At 37.4% G+C, this 17,542-nt stretch overlaps 2 protein-coding genes across 2 annotated transcripts; both read left to right on the top strand.

Moving 5' to 3' along the window:
- Positions 1 to 861: 861 nt before the first annotated feature.
- LOC146489362 (uncharacterized) lies at positions 862 to 9,542 on the top strand. The gene is made up of 7 exons (XM_085108426.1): positions 862 to 948; positions 1,020 to 1,092; positions 1,436 to 1,529; positions 4,260 to 4,373; positions 7,010 to 7,121; positions 8,269 to 8,408; positions 8,942 to 9,542. The coding sequence occupies exons 1-7, from the start codon at positions 907 to 909 to the stop codon at positions 9,045 to 9,047; spliced, it is 681 nt and encodes a 226-aa protein (XP_084964552.1). The 5' UTR covers positions 862 to 906; the 3' UTR covers positions 9,048 to 9,542.
- A 1,212-nt stretch (positions 9,543 to 10,754) lies between these two features.
- LOC146489363 (N(G),N(G)-dimethylarginine dimethylaminohydrolase 1-like) lies at positions 10,755 to 11,826 on the top strand. The gene has a single exon (XM_085108416.1). The coding sequence runs from the start codon at positions 10,845 to 10,847 to the stop codon at positions 11,637 to 11,639; it is 795 nt and encodes a 264-aa protein (XP_084964542.1). The 5' UTR covers positions 10,755 to 10,844; the 3' UTR covers positions 11,640 to 11,826.
- Positions 11,827 to 17,542: the final 5,716 nt, after the last annotated feature.

Here is a 17,542-nt window from a genome sequence, read left to right on the forward strand (position 1 = left end):
AACTCCGCTTTTAATTGACTTGTGCCACTGGGCGGTATACATTGGACTTAAACAAGAACATTAAACTGATTTTCCATTGGAAAAAGCAACTAGAGCTGTCAAGAGTAAAGCAGTTCAGTACATTAGATTGACACGAATGGGTCATCTGAAGGAACGCACAGACTCGAATCGTGCAGCAGACCAACCACGTTCTAGTGGCGCTTCTGCGGCGGCCTGCACAAAAGTGCAGAAGTTCAACTGAATAAGAGTGTTATTTTTGTCGGCTGAATCTGTCTCATTGCGTTACAGCAGGGCAAAGTTTTGCATTTTAGCAGGCCGCTGTCAGTTAGTCTTGTATACTAGCTACATTTTTCACTCGAATGCCCCTCTGTATGCCTACAAAGGTTTCAGCTACGGTAATTCAAACATTCATACTGCTTTCTTAATGTACGGTAATACCGGTCGTGGCAAACCATATTATCGAAACAGTGTTTTGTTGTGCATGGTTGGGGTAGACTTTTGTTTTGCTTTTTTTTTTTGCCAGTTGTTCAGTCCCTTTGCGCAGTGAGGTATTACAGTGATATGTCCTTAATAAGTAAGTGGAGTGAACTGTGAGATATTTTAAAAGTTTTCTGCTGCTTGAACAGAGCATCGCAAAAATTAGTTCTCAGTAGAAATTTCAGTCATCTCGAACCGCAAAAAAATTGTTCCCACAAACCACAAAAAGTCACCAATCCGAAAAATAAAAAACTCCCGCAAAATTTTCGTGCTGCACGGGTCGCTGCACGGTACTTTGATGAGGGAGTGAGTGGGACTGGGAACCAAATTTAGGTATTGCTCATGCTCTTGTGTGAAACTTCTGACCAATTGGTGTTTGGTACCGCGGGGGTTAAAAAAAGGTAAGAAGGTGAAAAGGTAGCATTCAAGATGCCGAGCAAAAAGAAGAAATTCAATGCCCGATTTCCTCCGGTAAAATCGTCTTTTTTGCAATTTTATCCTAAATAATTGCATATCGTAATCTTCCACTTTTGTCCCTGAAGGCTCGGATCAAAAAAATTATGCAAACAGACGAGGACGTCGGCAAGGTAGCAGCAGCGGTACCTGTGATAATTTGTATCCTTTTACCCGAACGTTTTAGCAGCCAAGTGCAATTAATCTTAAACTTAGTTTCCCACTTTCCAGATTTCACAAAGTGATATTTGCAAATCCTTGCACATATGATTAGGAGGCAAAGGCCAGGATCCATGGATGTGGCAAAGATACAGTGTCTTGAATTACATTTTTATTTAGGGAAATTATGTTGCCATGTAAGCTTAGCTTAGTATTTCGCTTGTTCTTTACCGCAAATGTTCTGAAAGTAAATTGATGTAAATTATCTTTAACTTAACATCCCATGGAAATATACAAGGCCAATCGAAGCAATTGTTGTTCTTTCCTTAACGGTTTTGTTCCTTAGCTAAGGCACTGGAGATGTTTGTACAGTCGCTGGTAGAAAGAGCCAGTGAATACACGAGAGCAAGAAATGCCAAAACCATGACCACATCCCATCTGTAAGTCGTGTTTTATCTGTCATGTATTAACCAAGAGTAATTTAAACTTGTAGTTGAAATTTGGCTTGTTTGGCTTGCCTTAGATGCCGTTGTTTTGGTTGAATATAAATCTGACAGTTTTAATTAGGTTACATAAATTTCAGATTCTTTATCAGATCTTAACCAAGAAAGACCGTATTAAGAGGTATTAAAAGTGAAAGAGTTTGATAGCGTTGAAAATCTTTCTACGAGCGATTTATATTAAAGAGCAGTGTAATCTTAAATGGACACAGGGTTTAAACGTTGCTCTATTAACCCTTATCTTGTTAAATCATGAATATTTTATTTCTATTGTGCTGTGTGTTTCTGTTGTTCACTAGATGTAATCCATGTGATAATGACACTCCCTCTAATGTGGCCTACTGGGAGGATTGTGAGAAATTAATATTTTTACTTCTGTACTCACCTTTCCTACAAAACAATCCTTCATGTAAAATATCTTACAAACATTTGGATGCTGAGAATACAGAGTGTGGATTAATAGTTCCCTTAAACTCTATATGTTCAGGTGGTCCCATACTTCCAGAACAAAGCGAGATTCAAAAGATTTCAGCTCAGTCTTACACAAAGCTGTGGGCCTAATTGGAATTTTGGGTTTTTATCAAAAGTATGACCAAATTTTGGAGAAAATTGGGGCTAAGTTTCTTGAAATATTATGAACTGTCATAAGCCATGTGCCAAGAATGATGGTAATTTGAGGAAAACTGAAAATTTTAGATTTTTTTCTGTTTTCTTCAGATTGCCCTCATCTTTGGCATATGACCACCGAAAGACTTACCTGTAGTGCCATTTTCCCCAGAGTTTGACTGCTTTTCTGATAAAAACCAGACATCAACCTGTAGTTCATATAGAACCTTTATGGCCTCTTAATAATGCATGCATTTCTAAGCCACAACAACAGCAACACTTTATTTGATGTCACAGCAAGATTGTATAAAGCACTAAGTTATCCACATGTAGCAAAGTGTGATGTCAGATAACTAATACTTAAAATATTACAACAGAGTCAGATGATAGAGCTTTACTAACCCCACGGGGTAGTCAATCGATAATATCGATAATCGATAGCATTCGATAACAATCGATAAAAATTGATTAATTTTTTCGAAATTCGATAAAAATTGATAAAAGATTTCGTTGTGAGTAATCGATAATTATCGATTTTGAATCAGGTCTATCGATTTTATCGATAAATATCGAATTTATCGAAACTGAATTATCGTTCCAATTTTCGAAACGGAAACACCGAAAGATATTAAAGAACTCGCAGAGACACTGATAACAACTTTCCTGATCGTCAAACGATAAAAATTGCTTCATCTTTTCACAGACGTTTAGTATTACTCAGGGTGTATTGTATTTGAAATCCGATATAGATCCCTGGTTGATTATTCCACTGTTTTATTTATTTGCTAATGTAACACAATCGCACGCTCGTTGCTCTTTCACCCAGTCTTTAAAGGGACAGATTTTCGTGATTTTTTGAGTAAATAGTTTACGTTTCTAATCGAACCCGGTAAATCGAACAATAAAATCAGGAAGAAAATCATAATGCAGTCTCTTTAGTCTCTTGTACAGTGCTTGACAACAAATCATTTCATTGCCGCTTTTGAAATCTATAGTTAAAGAGTCACAATCAAACGCTCCCTCAACGGAAACAGGATAATTTTTATCGATTCAATAAAGATCAATGAATACGATAAAATCGATAAGTATGTGAGTATCGAATTTTATCGATTGACCGATAAAATCGATATCGTTTAAGTTTAATTTATCGATAGATATCGATTTATCGATTGATTTTCTGATATCAATTTTTATCGATTGACTACCCCGGGTAACCCTCAGACTCAGAAAGCATGAAGTGTGAGAGTTTTGGTTAGAAAATGCACATCAATTCAGTTAATGTATCATGCTGAGCAGAAATCAATCAATGTACCCTTAAGTTTTAGTTTCCAGGATTTAAAAATTAAAAATTACTTAATAAAAAGCCTCTTCTGTTACTGTTAGTCTTCTTGAATTACAATAAAGAATATTGGGTGGAAACATTCTCAATTATTGCAAATGTAATTTCTTTGCTCTTATCTTCATACTTGCAGCAGTTATATTACTAATTGAAGAATAAACAGATCTTGAAAATAAAAATAATAATTACAAATTTTTCTTGGAGGACAAACATAATCTGGGCAACAAAAAATATTTTACCAATTTATATGGTGGCCATATTGGTTCTCCTTTCAACCTTCTCAATGTTTGCTTATAGAAACTCTTCTAAAAATATGATAGCACTGCAAAGTGTATATCAGTATCCAATCAGATGTTATTACTGTGGTCTATAGTTCAGCAGGCATAAATAATAAGGTTACCTGAAAAAAAAGCTGGGAGTTTCATCATTGGACTAATAATTACTAGTAAGATTATTCTGTGGCAATCCTAGGTTTTTAATTTTAAGGTTTTTCAACCCACCTAGAAAGCCTTAATGATTTGGATCTGTTGTGATTTGTTTTCACTATTCACTAAGGTTATTTACCTTAACTTTACAAAGCAAACCAAAAACTCTGTTTCAGTTATGTGAGCTGGCAAGCTAGAAAGCTGCTGTCCACTAACTTATGTTGAGGGTTTACATACATGTACGTCGGTCTAGAAGGCATTATTATTTTTATATCATTGTTTTGATGTTTGAATTGACAGAAAGAGGTGTATCACATCCGAAAACCAGTTTGACTTTCTCAAGGACTTAGTAGCAAATGTTCCTGACCTTCCTTCAAATGAAGAAGAACGAGATGGAGAACCCAAGCCTAAAAGGTAGGCCTCTATTAGATGAGCTGCACCCCCCCCCCCCTTCCCCTATCCCATATTTTCTTTATACAATTTCTTGTAGCCTGCTAACACAGCCACCTCTCGTCACTCCTGGCTGCTAGGGGTGTTTGCTTGGACAGAGCATCTGCATTTTGCAGATGCGGAATTCTACATGTATATCACTGCAGAATTCAGAATTCTATATCAGTGATGTAAATCACAAGTTGATAAATATGTGATGTAATTATATAGTTGTGAAATCACCCATGATGCATCAATAAAATTGGTATTTCATCAATTTCCATAATGGAAGAATGATTTATTTTCGTGATCTCAATTAGCTCTGCTACCGGTATATGCCGGCTGTGTATACCTGTAAAAGATGTGTTAAGTATATTAAATAAAGTTGTTGTTGTTGTTGTTGATGAATAACTGGAAACTTAGGGAGCTTTCCCTTTGTCAGAACTGGCCCACCAGACTGGACAGTTTATAAAATATAATGGAATGGACTAATTTGAAGGATAAGTTTTTTATCATAGTCCTTCAAATTTCTTCAAAATAGTGTATGCTATTTCTTTATCCTTACAGAAACGTGCGTTAAGAATAGTAAGCAATTATACATATATTGCCCATACTGGCCCTATTTTTAAGGAACTTAAACTCTTAAAATTTCATGATATCCATTCGTTTCAATTAGGTACTTTTATGTTTTCATTCAAGAACTCTACGCTCCCTTCCAAATTCAATAACTTTTTTTTACTGAATAGTAAAATCCATAATTATAATACTAGGAATGCTCAGTCCTTCCGCTTGCCACTGTGCAGAATGAACACCAGGAAGTTTTCAATTTACTTTCAAGGTCCAAACTTTTGTAATTCGCTAAATTCTGACATAACTAGTTCTCCCTCCTCCGCTTCTTTTAAAAGAAAGCTTAAAGATTTTCTTCTCTCTAGGTATTAACTTCTGTAAGGCTGTATTTCTTAACTAACTTACTTAATATGTGTGTGCATGTTTGTGTGTACGTGTGCGTGGTCAAAGTTAATTATCATAAGTCCATATTGTAATTCTAATATAAGAGAGCTATTTTTTAAAAGTGAGGAAGCCTGACTTTATAAGCCTCGTGGTTTCTTTCAGGTTTTCTCGCCATTTATTTTCTTTTGTCAATTTTCATCATTTTTTTTTTCCATATGTAATTGTTGTATATGGCAAAATAAATATTGTATTGTATCCCTTCAAAATGATGCATTCGATTTACAGAATGGCCAGTCTGGCCGGAAGGTTTTGGCAAATGGAAAGCACTCTTAGATTCCTTGGAGAAGACGCATGCCATTTACAAAGTGGCCATTTGAGTTTTGAAGGCAGAAAAGCAAAATGGATCTTGGTAGTATACTGCAAAATCGATCCTTACATTTTAATGTAAGTATTGATTTGCAGTATACTACCAAGATCCAGTTTGCTTTTCTGCCTTCAAAACTCAAATGGTTCTTTGGAAGTGACTGAATCTAGTGAACATTACACAGCCATTGTTGAAGCTGTTGCACATGAAAATGTTTGTGAAACATCAGGGAAACAGTACATTGTCTGGTCCTGGTGAACAAAACCATCCAGGAAAACAAGTAAATAGCAACCAACATGTATCACATACACTTGACTAAATGTCATTCCATAGTTATTTCTTCCAAGCAAGGTGATCAAGCAAGATGTTTAGTTAGAATATATCATGTGTCTGGTTTTCTGTTTTTTTCACACACAAATAAAATTAATCACTTACTGAACAGTTTTACGTCATCAGTATGGAATTTTCAAGAATAAATTGCAGATGGTGTCTCCTTGTGAACACCCCTATAGCAGCTGGTAGTGATGAGAGGTGGTTGTATGGGCAGGCTAAATTTTCTCAGTTAGTAAATAATGTTGATACACTTCCAGTTTACAGAGAGCCAATTACGACTGTTTACTGACATAAAACTGAAAAGAGAGGATAGAGCTCCTGCTATGCTGAACAAACCCTGTAATTTGATTAAGTATAAATGAGTAAAATTAATGCTATCCTATGATCCGATCTAACTACTGCCAGAAATTGGATAATATGATGCTAATATGATGATGAATTTTGTTCTGAAGGAGGCTCATTAGAGTTTTTCATTGTTCAAGAGGTTACAAAAAATTGTATCTGATCATGTAGGAAAACTTTAAACATCTTTGAAGTTTTTTTATTTGGCAATACTTTAAGACTAGTTCTGTTGTCAATGCAGTTACCATGGCAACAGGCCAGCTCCACAAAAAGGACCTCTAAATTTCACTTTTTTGCAAATTATTTGAAAAACTAAGCCAGTGATCTACTGTTTTTAGACATTTTATTGTTTTGTTTTGTTTTTGTAAACCCCCTAAATTCTTTAACTCCTCTGGTAATATGAAAAAATGTTATAACCAGTAGATTTTGTGTTACAGTATGTCAAAAAAAGTATTTTTTCATCTACAAAAACTTCTGCTGGATAACTTTCTCCCAAATGTTTCTATTTGAAGTGGCATACTGAATGTTGCATGCATGCAAAACGTCGAGATAGGTCACTGCGCAAAATTTCAAGATTAAATAATGTTTCCTACAATTTTTGTTTCTGGTATTATTTCTCTACAATACATAGAAAAAGAACACCGAAACCTCCAACTCAGAACAAGGACAAGAAGAAGCCAGAGAAAAGGAAACCACAGGCTGCCACAGTGTCTGATGAATCTGATGAAGAACTTGAATCTGAGGTCTGTTATTGCACTAACTAACTTGCTTGTTTGATATTTCACTTTGGTTTCATTGTAGGAATTGACTAAAGTGGCTCTTTCTCTTTTATCTATTTTTTTGGGGGGGAGGGGGGGGGATTTGAAATAATAAAGTGCATTTGGTGTTTAACTGCCATTATGTATTTTCCAAACATTTTGGCTTCTCAGTGTATTTTTGGAGCCCAAATAGTTATCTTTGGATATGTGAAATTCTGCAATGCAATTTGTTGTGTGATCTCTTATCATTTTGTAGATGCCAGGTTTTGTTCTGTATCTTTATCACACTGATTTTAAGGTGGCCGAACACAGTTTGCGCGCGCTTTACAGGTTCTGTTAGTGATGCTATTAAGCACGCGCCAGGGTTGTGGTACACAAATACGGTGGTCGATAAAGTGATCCCTCAATTTCACATGAAATGGATAATAAAATTAAGTTTTGATTCTAAATAACTAAGTTTCTAGTTTCTGGACTCTTTTTCTTTTCTTTCCGAGCAAAAAAAGTCATTCACCAAGACCTTTTGCATGCTTTTCATCTTTGCCGTGAGACCCAATTATAGCCATGCATGCACATTTGACCAAAAAATTGCGACTGGTTTTTTTCGTGGAAATGAACTGTTTTCTAAGGAACCCCTCATTAGAATTTCGTGAAATTTGGTATGAAAATAGTTCCCTAAAAGCGTAACTCGCCTACAAAGAGAAACCTAAATCTAACAGAGGGCATCTTCACAAAACATTAAAATGCAAAATCTATATTAACAGGAGATCTCTCTGTTAAAATTACATGAAAATACTGCAACTGTGTCAGTGTTTTTTGAGTTTTTCTGGATACAAAAAATGGAAAAAATCTAATGAGTACATTTTCTAAAAATAAAGGAAACCTACTATTTTAGGACGTTTAATAGTTCGCTGCATTGCCACGGAAACCATACTTAGCTCAACGAGACGTACAAAAATATATTCTTTCTTAGTTAGTCCTACACCATACCAATTTTAAGCGTCCAGAAATACATAGTTTCCAAATAACGTCTTCTAACACCTGTACACTAAAAAACCGTATCGGCCACCTTAACCCCCATATGTAATACATTAAAATTAAATAATTTCTTTTTCACTAATTTTTTTTCAACCAGGAAGATGACTCATCATCAGAAGGAACAAGCAATCATAACAGTGCCACAAATGCCATGGCAAACTGTTCCAGTAGTGTATCTTTACCAGCATCAATACCATCAATAACACTAACAAGGCCCAGTACAGATCACCCTGAACAGTACGTTTTGCACTGCATTTGATGCGCTTATCACATGAGTGGGTTCATGTTATTCCAGTTTCCAGAAAATTGAACAAAATGCTTCAACTGGAAAACTGAAATTACATATCTATTTTTTTCACTTTACAATGTTATTACTTACATTTGAGGGGTTTTATGCAAGAGATGGGTATGTGACCTTTTTACTTTCAAATCAGAATTGTTCCAAATAAGCCCTTTTTGGCACAGGGACTGGCTGGGATGTAAGAAACTAAGTTGCATAATGAACATTGTTCAGCAAAAAACTAAATAAACAAGAAATACCTTATTACTTTTCCAGAAAACACAAGCAGCCCACACAAAGGAGATTTGGACCCTTGAGTAATTTCTTTTGTTCACACCTACCAATCCTTCATCTGACTTGGTTCAGTCTTGTATACAGAAGAAATCAGTTGAGCATCAGTATCTCTCTTGTGTAATATGACAGGAAAGTGAAATTACATGCTGTGGGTTTAAGCTTTACTGATAGTATTTTTTGTGTATTTTGTTCTTAGGTCTGAATCACCGTCATCAGTGTCGATGAATATTCCCATGTTAAGCCAAATGCCAGGAATGATGAGCAACTCATTAGATGATGAAGATGATGATTATGATTCATGATAACACTCTGAGGGCTGCCACAAGAAACATTTTACTTGTTTTTAAGAATTTAGCCTCAACAGTCTGACATTTCACCATTGATATTTAATGTGGATATTTTACATTTTGCGATGTGCATTTGCCACATTAGATAACACTGGTAAAATTCTTGAAAACGTTTTCAAAATTTTACAGCGTGTTTACAGCTTTTGATTACTTGGTAGGTCTGGTTAAACAGATTTTGATATAGACGTCTTCTTTGACTTTTCAATTCTGCCACACTGCTTCTCTGTCCTCAAAATACAGACCACCACACAACGACTCAAGGAAGAGACGCCAGCTATTTGTATTGCATTTTTTAAGTAAAAGTATTGTAAATATCTGAAAAACTGATGCATAGTTATTTTCATTAATGAGTTGGCCAATAGGGTTTTGGCCATTATGTTCTATTAAAATGTATGTTATGTCAGCTCTGTTTGCTTTAATGTTGGTGAAAAATAAATTAATTTTTTCATATGTGATGTTTTAACAGTCAAGCGTAACAGTCATATGTTGTTGGCCAAAATCGAAACTTCAACATCCCCCCCCCCCCCCCCGGGCAAACCCCGGGCATTTGACTATTTTCTGTGCCCGGGAGTGGGGAATTTGACGGGTAAGGCCTTCCCGGGGGTGGGGAATTTGACCTTGCCTAGGTGGGGTGGGGAAAATTGAACCGGAAGTGTCAGGTTTCAAATCCCTTTTTGGGGGGGGCGCCGAAGTCGCTAACAGCTATTAACACGTGTTTGGACGAGATGGAAGAGTTTTAAAGGAAGAGATACAGCATTACAAAAAAAGCTTACAGAAAAGGTCTTCAAAAGTGAGAGTGCTTAAATATTAATTATTTTATAGATTGTATATAAACGATGTAGATTTTTTATATAATGAGTCAAGCTGCGGCTTTGTCCCGCAGTGAATAGTGAAAGAAATAAACACTGTCAAATGATCATAAAAACCGCTTTGAATATCCTGCCGCTCGAACAACATTCTACGTAGCCAGCTAACTAATTTTAAAATATGTATTTCTAGTTCTTTAAACGATGTAGTTTTTTATGCAATGAGTCAAGCTGCGCCTTTCTCCCGCATTTGTGTCTGCAGAGGTTTTTAGAATAGCCATAAAACACTTAACAGCAGTGAACAGTTAAAGAAAAAAAAACATTGTCGAATGAAAAACCGCCCCTTTGGCTTAAACTGCAGAATACCCTGCCACTCGAACAGTCTACGTAGCGGGTAACTCATTTTAACTTGATAAATTCAATTTCCAATCATTAGTTTCAATGTTAAAGTTGTCAGAGTTTTTGACAGTCATGACAAGAGCCGACAACGATTGTTCTTTAGGAGGGGCATTTGACAGACAAATCCGACGATAAGGTGGGGCATTTGAACACCATTTTGGCCCGAGGGGGCGGGAATTTGAACGATCCAATCAAATGCCCGGGGTTTGCCCGGGGGGGGGGGGATGTTGAAGTTTCGAGTTGATCGGCGCATTAGTGGGTTTGTTTTGGGCAAAATCCAAATCCGGACTTTTGAATCCAGAAACGGATATTTTTTTTTTTTTTTTCTTTTTTTTTAATGAAATCGAAAAACAGATAACGATTGATTTAAACCCACACTCTGCATGGATTCATTTCATAAAAAGGTGACAATGAGCACCTCGCGTGCGGTAGAGAGGGGTTACGTGTCTTCTTCCCATAGTTCTTCGCGCGCCTAAACCCCAAGTTAAACCGAAAGATTTTGCCCTTTCCACAGGAGAAAATTGAATCAGTGAATGGTGGAGACGCCATGAAATTCCAATATACCAAGGCCATAGTCTCGGGCATACCTTCGTCACTTCCTGCCGCCGCACAGAGACGAAATGCATCCTTGGGAACTGTGGACTTCAGAAATGCTCTGAGGCAACATGCTAAGTACGTGGCTGCTTTGAAAAATCTTGGATTACAAATAATAGAACTTCCCGCGGACGAAGATTGCCCAGATTGTGTATTTGTTGAAGATACTGCCGTAGTTTGTGATGGCGTTGCCTTAGTTACCCGACTAGGTCATTCGAGCAGACGCGGCGAGTCCATCAGAATTAAAAAAGCACTTGTCGATGCGGGATTGAGTGTGTTAGAAATGGAAGAGCCGGCGGCTTTAGATGGTGGCGATGTACTTTTTACCGGTAAAGAATTCCTTGTTGGACTTTCTGAGAGGACAAACCAACAAGGATTAGACGCCGTAAGTAAAGCATTCCCAAATTATCCCGTGACAGGCATCACAGTTAAGGATCAACTACATCTCAAGTGCATCATGACCATGGCTGCTCCAGACACCATCCTAGTTGGAGGAAGTGACTCCGCGGAAGCCGCTTGGAATGAGGTACAGAAAAATGCTAAGTTCCAGTATGAGAAGCTTATGGTTCTTGAAGATAAAGCAGCGAATTGCGTGTTTGTGAATGATGCACTGTTGCATCTGTCAGCAACTGAGATTCCCGGTAGTTATGATACATTTAAACAACTTCCTGGTGAAAAGATTGAACTTGAAAATTCTGAACTGCATAAAGTTGATGGTAGCTTATCTTGCCTATCTATATTGATTTGAACTGTTGTATTCAGACAGAAATGTTATTCATTTATGAATGATTGAAGTCTTTATTGTCTTTATTCAAAACACCAGACTCAGATGCAGATGTGAGTCTTTACAATAATATATTATCTGAATTTTACAAGATATAAATATAACAGGGAACAATTAAATATAATGCAATGTGATTACACAAGTTTTAAGACACCTGTTTATAAACAAGTTTTTGTATCTTTCAGTTCTTAACTGGGGGAGTTGGAATTCGTGCCCCCTTTTTCTTAGTATTCTTGACCGTTTTGGTGGCAACAATTCTCGAAGTGGGTGGTCTTCTGTGGTGGTGATCTTATTGAACCAAAGTTGTTCTTTCTCTTCAGTTCAGGGGCTAGGTTAGCCTGAGTATCAGGCTTTTCACGGGGGGGGGGGGGGGGGGGAGAGGGGGAAGAGAGGAAGGGGAAAAGGGAAGAAAAGCCTGACACAAAAGCATTGACACAAGTATTCCGCCCCCTCGATGAGCATGACGCTTCGCCGTAAATAGTAGCCAATCCAAATAACTTCCGGTCATGCAACTGTCATGTCAGCGATGACCGCTGTGAGAGATATGAATTGAAGTTAAACAGAGAGCTCCGTTGCAAAAGACTCTCCAAACAAAATATTTTCTGTTGAGCACCACTGAACAGAATTCGCGACTAAATACAGCTTCATTACAGGAGGAAAATACAAATCTCACAGTTCAGGATGGCAAGAAGTGATGACAAAAACGCAGCCGTAACTAATCAAAAGACAAATAGCCGTGATAAGAAACACAAGATCTCAGCTACGAAAACAAATAGGCGGCCGGATAAAGATTATTAAACAGTTCAAATCCTAACTAGAGAGGCTGTACTGTCACCGGACACACTGAAACAGGCCAAACGTACCAAACCCAAATAAAATGCCTCAACGGGTATAAGAACGACGGTTGCTCAACAGGCGATAAACGCAGCACTCGTAACCCAGAAATGACCTTTGATATCAAAATACAAAACATGCGACAGTTGCATTGTTTCGTCTATCATGATAATTTTTGTTTCGGGCGGTGTGACGTAACCTCTTGTGTTTTGTCCAATCAGCGCCAACGTCCAAAATTCGGACGTTGAACACAAACTTTTGAAAGGTTTTGTGTCAGGCCTTCCGTTCCTCTTCTCCCCATTCCCCTCCCCCTCCCCCTCTCCTTCCCCCGTCCCCTTAGGAAGGCCTGATACTCAGGCTAGGGCTGGGTATAGTTACACGTAGACTAGCCAATAATGTCGCTAACCATCAGAGAGAACAAGGTGGGGCCAAGAACAGTTCCTTTATAGCAGAATGCTGCTGTTTATGTACCTGCTATCTTAATGGATCACTCAGTTCTTACAGTACCCATCCCCCCCTCCCCTCCCCAGGGACAAATGACCTGGTCAAATGCCCCATGGTGCAATTGAATTCTTTGTTTCTGGGATAACCTTTACTCCAGCCAAAGTAAATCTCAGACAAGTCCCATTTCTCAGTATTGTGGCTATGACTTATGTCCTCCTCAGATGTAGTTAATCAAGAATTTAGTCCTTGTTGATGAACTTATCATTGAGATGAAGCGACAGTGATGTCAGTGACAGTGTCAAATGCCTGAGGGTGACTAATGCCTGACAGACAATGTTGAAAAATACCCCACTGTGCCGGGGAGGGGGGGGGGGGGGGCAGATAGACACTGTTGGAATTCACTGATGCATTAAATCTCTCTTCTATCTTGGTTTAAAACTTGTTATTTCAGTAGTTTATCATGAGCTAAGTGTCTGGAAAATCCAAATATAAAGAAAATCTAGCAAATATAAATGATGAATACTGTAAAATTCTGAATATAAGCCTCCCCAATCTGAGATGCCCATGGATTGTTGCTGTTTTAACATGTCAGTTTAGTGGCCAAGCTGTCTTTTGAAACACAAAATTCCCTAAACTAAAAAGCCCCAAAAAGTGATCACCCTGAAAAATTGCTTTGAAAGACAATAAAACCAACGTTTACATTCAGAATTTAACAGTAGTTTTAAATAGTCAGCAAATAGTGACAAATAGTTGTCAATAGTCCACAAGAGATTGGCAAGTAGTGTAATATAAACCTTGTACATGGCCTTGCTCACCATGAGATCCCAGTGGCTCAGTGGGAACTGTATCTGATCTGATAGAGTTATTATGCGGCCAGGTGACTCAAAGAGAGAGAAATTGACATCAAACATCCAAGGTCATTCCTTCAGTTCCTGTTCTAAGATTTTTTTTTAACCCGTGCCCATTCCATTCCATCCTGAAGTCTCAGTACTGAGTAGCTCCCAATACCTTACAATTATGTTGTTTTTCGACAAAATTGATCTGTGATTTTCTGGATGTAAATCAATGTAAACAGTGTAAAGATAGATGGAGAAAGTGAATGTAGGCAAGGATACCTTCTTTAACTGTTTGAAGGGCATTTGTTTCTTCATCACCTTATATATTATCTTATTTCTGGTTTTTGAGGACAAACTATCAAATTGTCTGTTTGAGAACTTACATTGTTTCATTTAGCTTTTATTTATCTTACTGGTATTTGTATCTAAGACATCAAGTCCAATTAAATAAATTTGAAGTGAGTGTGCTTCAAACATTAATTGTTTATTATGTAAAATATTTTAAAAAAACATGATCTCAACCTGTCAAAATTGGGTTTGGGTTTTGTTTCCCTTTTTTATTATACTGTTTTTAATAATTAGTTATTTATTGTTACACGGAATGCCCGCAGGCCATGGCGTGTCTAGGTTTCGGTCGGGTATCTCTTTTTTCTTCATCGGTGTCATAAATGTGCACATTAATTTATGCATTAAACTCTGTCCTCCCCTAGTAAGGATATATTGTTCTGATTGTCTTCAACAGAAGCGGCCCAATCAAAATCTATTTTTCAGGCACATATCACGAGAGAGGGGACCCACTCATCACTTCTGTGTGACGTCAAATCATTTGATTTATTCATTAAAACTGGATTAAATTCTTCCCTCTCCCAGAAGGGATCTATTGTTTTGATTGTCTTGAACAAAAGCGGCCCAATCAAACTCCATTATCTGCGCGTATATCACAAGGGAGGGGACCCACTCATCTCTACTTGTGTGACGTCAAAGCAAATCATCATTTGGAAAAGTTGTTTTCGTTCAATGGCGGCCACATGTCTGAATTTAAGACTCCGGATCTGCCGTTTTCAGAGAGAAAACCAACCTTTTTCAAGCAGTAAATCGAAATAATAACTTCTAGGTAGTACTCGACAGTTGAAACGGCGGAAATTGGGAGAGTTCACAGCAAAGAAAATCCGCTTTAAAAAACAGATCGAATGATCAACGCGAAGGATAAGAGCTAGAGGAGGCCAGACCAGTTCAGCGGGGTCATGACGTTATTGCATAGTTATTTCTGGGATGATTCCTAGTAACACAACGATAAGTATCACGCAATATATCTGAATAAAACCATTCAGACAATTATTTCAATGGCCAAGGGAGGATATTTTTTAAATATCTGCGAAACATACAATGGGGAATAATTGGGGCTACATTAAGCATTCCGTGTAATGCCATTAGAGGGGCATCTTGTTGTTATTACAAAACCAAAGCCACATTAACCTTACAAAAGTGTAATTAGTGGAAGAGATGTAAAGAGGAACCAGAAAAAATAAAAAAAGAGTGAAGTGATGCAGGATAGTATGCTAGGAAAGGGGGCATGAAATAGAGAGATGAAAAAAGTTAGCTAAGGTCATAGCACCAAAAGAACCCATCAGTTGACCAGAGTAGTTTGATTTATTTTATTTATTTGTTTCTCCTCTCCTTACAACTAGTACACAATTAAATAGTTACAAAAATTTGACATTAAATAAATATTTACAATTCACTTGAAAAAAAAAAAACAATTCATAATGGGGAGGTGAGGAGGGAGGCACCTCTAGTAAAAACTAAAACTGTGCCCTTTAAAATAGGCTAATAAAGCAATTATTGAGTTAAAATTAAATAGACTAGAAAAATATAAAAAACAGCAAAAGGAAGAAAAAAAAGAATGTAAAATGAGATTAAATATAATAGGGAAATGAATCATTAATATTGATCATTAGTATTGAGAAAGGTAATAGGGGTAGACAACTTCGTTCCCAGGGTCCTCTCCTACCAGGCACTGAGTAGGAGAGGACCCTGGGAACGGGGTTGAGGGGTAAAGTGCTTTTCTAAACATTTTTTTGCTGGATTTGTCCTCAATAATCTTCCCATTACAGTTGGACAAAATCTCCTTACCAGAATAGTTGACAGTTCCAGTGACAAAAAAAAAAGACTGAGCGTACACATAATGAGTTTGGCAGTGACAATAATTGAAACCAGCTGAAAACAAAAATGAAGAGCTACTATTTTAAAGAGCAATGGCTTTTTTTCTTTTCTAATGGTAATTACCAAAAATGCCCACTACACTTTGAAATTCTTTCACTCCGATCTACCGTAATCTATTGACATTGTTAGTAATTCTGTGGTAAACCAGCTTATTTTGATTGAAAGCAAATTTGTTTATAAAATAAGAAAGGCCGTGGAATTTTGGAGTATCCCCCATCCATTATTCTTTTTCTGGAATTGATTCCTTGCAGAGAAGAAAACTTCGAGAAACCCTTCTTTTTGCTCTAAATCCCACCAGGAGATTCCAGGCCGGGTGCAGAAGGAACACAACAGAAGGAACACAAATCAAGGTAACTAAAGTGTTCGCAGCAATGCGTTGATGAACAGACTTCACAGAACTAAGATAGGAACTTTCGTGACTTGGAACATCGTGTATTTTTCTCACCCCACGTATATTGTAATCTGCTTCGATTTAATCCTCTTTTACACGGTCGTGCAAACTGAGTTTTTACATGACAAAAACAATTTTCCAGCAATTTACGCTCTAACCTTTTTACGGGGAGCAATTCTTTTGCTGAGAACTAGAACAGACTATAATTCCTCAGTGAAGTTACAGCCGAACCTGTATTAAACGGCACCCTATCAAGCGGTCACCCTCTATCAAGCGGTAAGTTTTCAAAGTCCCGAAAATTCCTTCCATTATTTACTGTAATCTTGGCCTTCATTACTAGGTCTCCATAGCCCTTTCCTAAGTACCATCGAGCTGTTTGTATTGTCTAGACAGCTTTAAACTGTAACTTATCCTATTACAAACAACTTGACTTACTAACGCTATGAAAACATAAAAGTACGTGAATCAATAAGGTAATAATGGAACAGATAAAAGTGCACGAATTAATAAAGTAATGATAGAACAGATCACCGGGCGCGCATCTCTCAGGTAATAAAAGAGATGAAAGTGAATGCATCTGTAAAGTAACAATGGCACAAACAAAACTGCGCGACTCTCTAACGTAAAAATTTAACACATAAATCTGCGCGAATCAATAACGTAACTAGTAATAGTTGACACTACAGCTGCCCCCGCTGTAAAAAAGCTTTAAAAAGTTGGAAAACTTTGCGAAAGAGTTGTCTCAATGGTTTTTGCATTGTTGTAAAGTAGTTGTTTAAAAGTGGCTAGAGTTCTTTTTAGATGATGCGGTTGAGGATCTGTGGTCATTAATCTGGACTACTCAGATTATTGTGCATCAAAGGATGCGGCGATACCACTTTGAGCAATGATCCACATTACCAGCTCTTTGGATTCACTGTAATTTGAGTGATGGTGGGTCACTGAGCCTATTTCAAATCATCCGAAAGGAAGCCCCTGATTGGCAACGTGAGCAGCTTGCAGTCCCTTGACGTGTGACAGAAGCCAAAACACGCCTAGGGATTTTTCATTTACTGCTACCCCCTGCCATTGTGACGTCACAAATATTACCCACTAAATACTTGCAGGCGTTCTGTAATGAAACGTCATCATTACAAAAC

The sequence above is a fragment of the Pavona decussata genome, unplaced genomic scaffold (assembly GCF_977016875.1).
Source record: "Pavona decussata unplaced genomic scaffold, jaPavDecu1.1 SCAFFOLD_6, whole genome shotgun sequence".
Taxonomy (NCBI): domain Eukaryota; kingdom Metazoa; phylum Cnidaria; class Anthozoa; order Scleractinia; family Agariciidae; genus Pavona; species Pavona decussata.

Coding starts and splice junctions, on each gene's coding strand:
- LOC146489362 (XM_085108426.1), top strand. CDS start 907: ATGCCGAGCAAAAAGAAGAAATTCAATGCCCGATTTCCTCCG. Junction 949..1,019: donor TCAATGCCCGATTTCCTCCG/GTAAAATCGTCT, acceptor TTGTCCCTGAAG/GCTCGGATCAAAAAAATTAT. Junction 4,374..7,009: donor GGAGAACCCAAGCCTAAAAG/GTAGGCCTCTAT, acceptor TACAATACATAG/AAAAAGAACACCGAAACCTC.
- LOC146489363 (XM_085108416.1), top strand. CDS start 10,845: ATGAAATTCCAATATACCAAGGCCATAGTCTCGGGCATACCTTCGTCA.